The sequence below is a fragment of the Triticum dicoccoides genome, chromosome 7B, assembly GCF_002162155.2.
Source record: "Triticum dicoccoides isolate Atlit2015 ecotype Zavitan chromosome 7B, WEW_v2.0, whole genome shotgun sequence".
Taxonomy (NCBI): Eukaryota; Viridiplantae; Streptophyta; class Magnoliopsida; order Poales; family Poaceae; genus Triticum; species Triticum dicoccoides.
Window position 1 is genome coordinate 766,620,874 of NC_041393.1, and position 9,615 is coordinate 766,630,488.

The 9,615-nt window shown below is 41.1% G+C and overlaps 1 protein-coding gene across 1 annotated transcript in view; it reads right to left on the minus strand.

The window, feature by feature from the left end:
- LOC119340283 (transcription factor NAI1-like) overlaps positions 1-4,741 on the minus strand; it is a 6,549-nt gene extending 1,808 nt beyond the window's left edge. The window contains exons 1-2 of the mRNA XM_037612179.1: positions 4,001-4,741; positions 2,999-3,388 (exon numbers count right to left, since the gene is read on the minus strand). Coding sequence (XP_037468076.1) covers positions 2,999-3,388; positions 4,001-4,504 — 894 coding nt within the window. The 5' untranslated portion in view covers positions 4,505-4,741. The remainder of the gene's footprint in view (positions 1-2,998; positions 3,389-4,000) is intronic.
- Between the last annotated feature and the right edge of the window lie 4,874 nt (positions 4,742-9,615).

Sequence of the window (9,615 nt, forward strand, 5' to 3'; positions counted from 1 at the left end):
CCACGCCTTTGCACCCTAAGATAGATGAGATAGATCTATCTTGCTGCTGGCGGCCTCGGTGCTCTGCAGCTGATGCGTCATTCTCAACCAAATCGATTGACCCAAATTTAAAAATTCAGGCGACTTACATCCAACAAAACTATCATATAGTATATCATGGCTGGGGTGTCTTATTCATAAAGCTTGAATCCCCAAATTAAGTCTTGGTTGATCATTTGTGCCCATTTTCATTATGTTTAAATTTTATCTAGATGACATATATAAGACACATAACATCTTGCATCAACATGGCGCTTATCCATGGCGGTCCAAAAATTATGTTTCGGGGCAGGATTTTCATAGCAGACTACAACCGTTGGCGAACTAGAATACATAAATAAGATCATGACTGATAATATCACCATCAACTAACTATATATGGTTGTAATGTCATCAAGATACAACAATATTAATCATTAATATAATAGGGTTGTCATGTTGTTTTCACTTTTTGGCCTTTTCTTTTTGTGGCATTTACTTTTTTTTTCTTGGAGCATGTGGATGTTTGCTCTTGTATTAGACGTCAACCTTTTTATTTGTACTTGCTCTAGCTAAGATGGGGTACCATACACGCCTGCCTCACATACTATGTAAAATTGTTACAGTCGTGACCTAAACATGACACCATCCCACCTCTCTCTCTCTCTCTCTCTCTCTCTCTCTCTCTCTCTTTGGCAGTTGTTGAATGTCAATATCCTCTCCTTCTTGGCTCCGGCCACCGCCACTATCATTGCTACACTTCCCGTAAAAAGATAAGGGATGGTGCGACACAACAGAGGCATGCTCTAGACGTCCTCTATCCATTAGCAGCACCTAAGATGCCTTGATCCGGTTGTGGTTTAGCCTTCCTCGGTCTATTGTCCAAGCAACGCATGTCATGGCTCTGTACGTTTGTTTCTTCAGATGTGGTGTGCCTTCACATTGGGGTGGCCAGCCTCATTTTCGAAGACGGTGTGGCACGATCTTCCTTTGTCCAATACCAATGAGGTGCGGCCTAGCGTGCCTAGACCCAATAGTACCACGGTGTACCTCCATTAGGGAATTAATGGCGCGACATGGTGTGGCCTGACTTAGTTCGGATGATAGCATGGAGCGGCCTTGCCTTGGCCTTGTGATGGTCAAGGTATAACTAACTCTTGCATTGCCATTCCATGATTGATGCTCCATTTCAGTGATTTCACACAAAATGACCTGATAATTAATTTCCTATCTTGGATTTTCAATAGTTCATACAAATCATGTGTCAGTGCTCTTAGCTTTGAGCATGATCCAAAATAAGATAATATGGACATGAAGTCAATTGATAGCAGATTAATACAATGTTAAATGATAATGATATTCTTGTGCGCCTTTCCTTTCCTTAACTAGCCCCTCTAGGGTACATATGTATTTATTCATATTTATCACTATCTTCTCATGCGTGTATATAAATCTTGAGCATGCTTTGAGCTCAGAAACTCTTGGGTTTCAGACAATGGAATGATGAGGCGAGATGGATATATTGATTCTATCATGAAGGAAATAGTGTAATCAAGAAAGTGTTTTTTTATTGTAGTCTATTAATCACATTTCTTTTTCTTTGACAATCACTGAAATGTACCGGCTTTCCCTTAGCAAAATGTTTTATATTTCTCCCATTCCATACAAACACGAGGCAATTGTACTAATCTTGATGATTTATATATGTGTGTTAGATGGATGTGAGAGAATTGGTGTGATATATGTGTGCATGAGTATGTGTAATGTGCACAGTTTTGTTGTTAACTGTTGTACATGTAGACTTATGCAAAGGATAAGATATAAAAGAGCAGTTTGGGTTTGAAGATAATATGTGGACATTCATAGGTGGGCCTAGAAAACCGACGAGGAAAACCACTGAGCCAAGGAGAAAGAGAGATGAGGTAGCATTACAGAATGGTTTGTGTGATATTGGATTCCACTTCTATCATTTCACTATGGTACTATATTCTCTGAGCAAGACACTTCTTGTATAATTTATAAAGCAAAGGTGTTGTACATCTAAAGCTATCCGGAAAGATGTTTAGTGAGAGAAAAAAGTATCAACCATTAATATACGGGACTATCTATATAATTCAATCACCTATATTCCTATGTGCTCAAGTTGTTATATTGTCGGTTTATGCGAACAAAAACTACTGATGCATATGTGCTTATTGATTATTGGTACCCCCATAATTAAAGATGGTTTTACAAGATATGAGCATTTCGTCCATCCTAGGATACGTTCTTTTGTCTTGCTAACCACATCTAGACACAGTGTATGCATACTTGTATTTACTTTTTGAGAGTGTTTTTTCTACACCCCACCATATATTAAACCCCCTCAATAAAACATAGCAAAACATTTCAAAAAATTCTGAAACTTTCTGGGCATGATTATGAACAAATGTTATAGCTTCTTGCAACGTTTGATTGTCAAACAACATTCGAGGAGCTCTGTACAAAAAGACAAAATCACTTAAAATTACTCAAAATGTATGTGCACTGTTTGAGCATATTTTGCATTTTGTCTTTTTTGTAGAGAGCTCCTTGAATGTTATTTGACCACCAAACTTTGCAAGCATCCATAACATTTGTTCATAATCGTTCCCTCAAAGTTTCAGAATTTTTTTTAAAAATGTTTTGCTATGTTTTCTTGGGGGTGTAGCAGCGGTGTAGTGTGGTGGGGTGCAGCCACTACTTTCCCTTTTTTTGTATCTCATCAAACAGTACGTGAATTGATATTATGAAACTATATGCGGTGATTTCTAATGTAATTTAATTGCAATCCAGATAGGCAATTACAAGCTACTCGTGAAACTACCGAACTACTATATTTTTTACAGATTGATATATCATGAGGAAAATAGCTACATGCATCAATTGATACAGAGCCCAGGGGTTCCCCTGTTTAGAGAAAGCACAGCAGTGTAAAAATAACGGTTTGAGTACCACTTGCCTTGGCGGTAATGTTGATGATGGTGGTGTCAGCTAGGAATGGCATGCTGCTGGTGTGGGTGATGGCAAGTCGGAGTACCTCCACCTCTGCCAGTACCCTCACTAGTAGTCCATTTGTGTTCTCACAGTGGATCTGCACGAGCACACTCTTATCTGAAAACCGGACCTTGATCTCTGGAAGCCATGTGCCCAACTGGCTGGGTTGACCGACATTATCATCGCCGTAGTTACTGGTGAGGCCACCTAGGCAGGGTCTGTTCTTGTGGACGAGCACAGTGGAGCAGATGGTGGTGGTGGCAGCATACCTGTTGTTGTTCTCCAGGATGTTCACCTTCTCTTGGAGCTCTCTCAGGTGCTTCACCGCATCCCCAATAATCTTTGCCTTGTTCATCTGCCACATTAGAATCACACCAATTCACCACCATCTTTCTCAATCTTAAATAACACATGCAATCTTAATTTTTTTAGCAGATTTGTTGATTAATCAATTAATCCAAGCTTCTACCAAGCAAGCGTGCACAGCAGAGCAATTCAAACACACCCCTGGGGCAAACTTACGCTTTTATTCATTTCTGAAAAATGCTGAGTATGTTTAAGTTTCACTTTATAAGAAAAATCCATTTTTCCAAGAAAACTTTTACAACACAAAAGATTAAAAATCATGCAACGTTGGCTAACAAGTTCGTTTTTTTAATAGAAAGCGTGTTCCTGGAGTGTACCAACACAAAACAGCCATCATGGTGGCTGTTTACAAACATTCTAATATTATTATTGGGAAAGCTAAAAAATGGAGATAATAGCTTATAAAAACGAATGGCATCTCCTCCTCGCCAATATCCTTACCTGCAGTTTAATTTAATTAATTTGCCACTCGCTGAATTTTTTTTATTTATTTGTAGTACATGGTTATTGCAAGAAGCTTGCATGGGATGAGATCGAAGGAATAGGACGAAGAAGACAAGAAGAAGTAGCTGAGGAGCTAGTGACGCATACAAGAGAATACCTTCTTTAGGCCAGGGATAAGAGTGGAGAGCTCCATGAGCCTCTGGTTGATCTTCTCCCTCCGGCGACGCTCCGCGATTATGTGGCCGTTGGCGGGATCAGGGGACACCGACGACGCCGACACTGCGGAGGCCTGCAAGTTCCTCCCAGATCTCCTCCCGGCAGCACGCTTATGTCCTCCTCTCACGGCCGACTGCGTCGACGGAGCACTGGACTTCCAGCTCATTGGCGTGCTAGCCCTGGCGACGGTGGCGTGGACCACCGCATCGCCGGAGCTGCTATCCCCGTACTGGTTGTCGACCTGCACCGTCAGGTCCGGCTTGTCACCGGCCGCCGTCGGCAGAGGCTGGCGAGGGGTGCAGAGTTCCTGCTGCGAGGGGAAGGCGGCGGCAGTATGGTCGCCGCAGTGGAAGCTGTCAGTATAGTATACCGGAGAGGCGGCGGCGGGGAAGGTGTGCTGGTCCAGCGTGTTTAGCGCCCACTGCGTGAAGCTCGACTCCTCCATGTCGATCGACCGATCGATCGAGATTACATACTCCCAACCCAACTAATGCTAGATCTCCAGTACAAGAACAAATTAATTCACGAAACTGAGTAACTTACATTACACCCCAAAGAACATATGTAGCCTACAGCTTGCTAGATGCATTACATTGGTTATGGGGTTATATATAGCTAGAGAGGCTAGAGATGCATCATACCAAGTGCAAAACAGTGCAAAATGGACCTGGTGCACCGTCACGACAACCCTGGGGCCTGTCTCTGCCCCTGCCTATTCGTACATATAAATATTGTCTACTACTCCCTCCGTTTCAAAATAGATGACCCAACTTTGTACTAAAGTTAGTACAAAATTGGGTCATCTATTTTGGAACGGAGGGAGTAGATCCGAATTTGAGCAGACAGGTGGGCAGTCGCCCATATGTAGTTATGGGGATTGTATATGTATTCATCATAGTATAGTATACGTATTTATTATTTCAAAATTATTTATTTTCATGGCTTGCAATTTAATTTAGTATGAAGAAAATTCTTTTGGAGTTGTACCTTTTTTTAATCATACGATTATAACGTAAATTGGCTGGGATCTCATCTCACACAAATCATGTCCAATGTAATGGTTTGTTTTGCTTCTAAAGCAACAGAAACATATTTCTTGATCTAGAGAATTTGCGTTCATGTCAACCATAATTTCTTCTTGGACTGAACAGAAGATTGTGATTATATTTTTTTCCTCAGACGTACAACAATATTTTTGTATCCATCGGCCAAACAATTTCATTCATTCGAATAGGAGTTTATTTGCATCATCATATACGAAGTCGTTTAAAGATTACATACTTTATCCTAACTAAACTTTGCTTTTCACGAAACTAGAGGATACCCTGCGCATTGTTGTAGGAATTGGTTGATAAAAATTTGGATTAATAACATGAGGACCAAATAAAAAATATGACTTATTATATTTGATTATGTATAGTTGTAAACATTTTCTCGTGGATGGTTGAATATTTTGGTGGGTCTCTTCCATGCATGATGGCATGTTGAGATGGGCCTTATTAAATTCATGATATGGTGAGGTGGCATGCTTCCATATTGAGAATTTGAGATAATAAGTTGGTGAGGATGACTCTCGTAGGTATATATAGGACACATCCAGCTGACTACCACATGCAACAGGCATGGGGGTGCCTGCAAAATTCTTGACTCGGTCATGTCGATTCCATGTCATCTCCTTGCGATGGCATTGCCACTTTGCCTCCTCCTGATCCAGCCACACCGCCCTCCTAGCCATATTGGACCGAGTACTATCCCCGATTAACTTGTCTTGGCCACCTTGTCACACATGGTGAGAGCACTCCCATTGGATCTACAACTTCACCCACGCACGATCATAATCCTGCTCATTGCCATTCCCGTGTGTCCTAATTTAAAAAACTTGTGTGGCCCAAACTCAATCCGTCGTGTCAATTTGTTCGCGCCTGCTCGAAATTTGATGTGTGTGTGTGGAGGGTGAGGGAGAAAGAGATAAAGAGTGAGAGAAGGAAAGAGAGGGGGAGTGAGAGTATTATTTATTTTGTAGATTTGAAATAGAATAGGATTGAAATCATTGGCCAACTTATTCATGCACTTGCAGTTCAAATTTGAATTATATCTGCTAAATTCTTAGAAATGCACTTAATTACTTAAATATAGCTAAAACACCCGAAAAAGGCCAGGTTTTGACGTGGAACATGTGATTTTTTATGTTGAGTACAGAAAAAGTTTCAAGGTAAAATGACGAAACAATCTACACTTCTCCTTCAAACCTGGCATGTTTCCTCTTGAAATCAGGGTTCTTCCTCGTACAAGATCAAATTTTCTTTTGTATTTTGTGTGACAACTTTTGTGAAACATTCTTGAATTATTTCCATAGACTCTGTAGGGGCCATATCATGATACCATGACATGTTTCAGGTTTTTCTGACTTGGTTTGATCTTTGAGAATTAAAATGCCAATAAATGGTGTTTGGGAATTGTTTTATTTGATAAGGCCTAAACATTAACTCAAGTACACAAATAAAAAAATCAACCCATTACTTACCATGATTTAAGATACTTGCAATTTAGATTATGAATTTCATCCATTAAATGCCTAGAATTGCTCTTATATGCTTAAATATAGGAAACATGACCGAAAAGGGCAAGAATTTAACTTGTGCAATTTCCTGGTGTATATTGAGCGAGTGAGCCTACAAACAATTTCAAGGCCAATAGATGAAGTTGCCTGACACTACACATGCAAACATGTATATGTGTGTCTCGAGAGAAAGCAAAGAGAAGAAAGAATAGAAAACACAAGAAAGAGGGAAAGGAAGAAAGGAAGGAAATGAGAAGAAAAAATGCAGAGAGAATAAAGACAAACATACAGGAGAAGAGAAGAAAGCAAAGTAAATAAAAGATGGAAACTAAAAAGAGGAGGAAAACTATTTATCTAGTGCTCTTTCTCGGGTACTCGGCCAAGATGACCAAGTTGTCACCCTCCCATCAACCATGGCGGCGATGGACACGTGTCACATGGTTTGCCGAGAGTCGTCCATATGACACCCAACAAAGGTTGGCTTTGTTGAGTGCCTCGCTTTTTCTGAGTTTTATATGGATGCCGAGTAATTTTTTTAAGCACTCGGTTTAGGCACTTGGCATAAAAGCACTTTTCCGTAGTGGTTTCAGTCAATGCACCACTCATACCTTATATTTAAGGAAACTATTATAGGCTTCTAAGAATCAAAACGATTTGGACCTTCCAATTAAATATCTAGATTAACTCTTTTATTTATGCATGCAATTTAATTTTGCATGAAGAAAATTTGTTAAGAGATTGGTAGAATTTGACACAAATCAATTTGTGGGCTAAAGAATATGCTTTCATGGCAACTATAAGTTTTGAACCTAATAGTCCCCCCAATCCATATTAATTGACGATGCTTTAGTACAACTTTGTATTAAAACTGTACTAAAGCAACGTCAATTAATATGGAACGAAGGGAGTAGGAAATCTTGTGCCGAATGAAGTCTTTTTAACACATACAATAACATTTCGCCTCCATAGACTAGATAATTGTTTCCATTAAACTATGAGTTTTCTTAAAACAGCATAAAAATAATCAATATGAAGACTACATACATTAATTTCAAATGAAATTGATTTTTGTATTTGAAGAAATGTCCAATTGTTTTCATCGAACGTGGGCTTTTCATTTCCATGATTTTATGTCATCTCCTTGCAAAGACCTTCCACGTAACTTCCTTTCGAGCCATCCACACTACCCTCTAGTTGTACTGGATTGTGTGCTATCCACGATAGACTCGTCCTGGCCACTACTCCTTCCATGGTGGGAGAGCTCTGATCGGATCTACAACTTCATCCACTCGCTATCATAATCATGGTCATCGACGTTGTTGTGTGCCCTGAGTCCAACCACCGTATACCCCAACCACAAATATGTCTTGTCGCGTTGCTTGAACCTCCTCAAAACATGGACTGGACTCGTTGGTTTTGTGTGTGTGTGTGTGTGTGTGTGTGTGTGTGTGTGTGTGAGAGAGAGAGAGAGAGAGAGAGAGAGATGTGTATGACTTCATTAATCTCAATGATTTATTGTAATTGTGATGACTTCATTAATCTCAATGATTTATTGGCTCAGCCTCTCGAAGGTGCTCATGTGAGAATGTGTATGTACGTGTGTTTATAGGGGCAATTGTTCTTGTGTCTATATAAGTGTCTACATTTGTTTAAGAAAGCAAGAGAGAGATGAGCAATTATTTATCTTTTAGATCTGAAATAGTATAGAATGGGAATAGTCGGCGAGGACCATTAGCCTGTTTCCTTTAATCAGGGACTGTTGCAGTGATGTTGGAGCAGCTAGCTAACTGACCAGCTCTCTCGCTAAGGAAACCAGTCACTTGCCGGCATGAGTTAACTCCTTATTATTGGTGCACATTCACACCAACTGTTTGATAAGGAAACGTGGCGAGAAATGGGCAACAAGTCGATGTACAGTACGGTTGTACGTGGTGATGTAATGCTTGCAGCATTTGCAGCCAGAAGTAAACAAAAACGATTAATGATGCACACTATTGATGGTACCCACTCGCCGGACAAGCCACGCATGCACATGGATCTACGGCACACGTTCACCTGCCACTCCAAATCAATAATTAAACACTGGGTGGTGGCAGCAGCGTAATGAGGCACGTGAAGCTCAGGCCACCACTGGTACACTATTAAGGAAACATTATACACAGAATTTTAGCAGCAGCACGGTTTAAAAACAAACGCTACTGCTAATTAGCAGTAGCGAGCTTGACGAAAACTCGCTACTAATAACGTGGTAGCAGTAGCGCTCTACGTGAAACAAGCGCTACTACTATAATTGCCACGGTGTTGCCTCCAAGCTAGATATAGTAGTAGCGCCCTTCCTTGGACGCGCTACTGCTAAAGTACTTAGTAGCAGGGTTTTTCTTCAAAACCCGTTGCTGCTAAGTATTGCATCTAATTAAGTTTAATTAGTCCCATACTGCTAAGCGAACAAGGTGTTTACCACCTTAAATATATTACTTCTCAAACTATCTCGAGCACTTGGTCTTCATTGAACTATATGTGTAGGATTTATGGCTGCAATATGAATCTTCACTAGTGCCTATATAGGTACCGTGAGGATTCATGTTGACTATTTAGATTCTACACAAAAAGATCAATGATGACCAATGTATATTTTTGATGCGTGCTTAGACTTATCAGTAGCGTTTTTATGTAAAACGCGCTATTGCTACGTTAGCTATAGCGCGTTTACTAAAGTGCGCTACTGCTAGTTCGACTTAATCACCCGCGGGCTCAAAATTTTGCTAAGTCCTCCTTTCTCCCGCTGTTCCCCTACTCTGTCGCCGCCGCCCGAGCCTGCCCTCACCGCCGCCGCCCAAGGCCGCCTTCAACCTCACTGTTGCCGCCCGCCACCGCTCTCGACCTCACGTCGCCGCCCTCGACCTCACCGCCGCCGCCCGAGCCCGCCCAGCACCGCCGCCTCCCAATCCCGAGCCCGCCCTCGCCGCCCCTACCTCTCCGTCACCGAGCACCTCCCC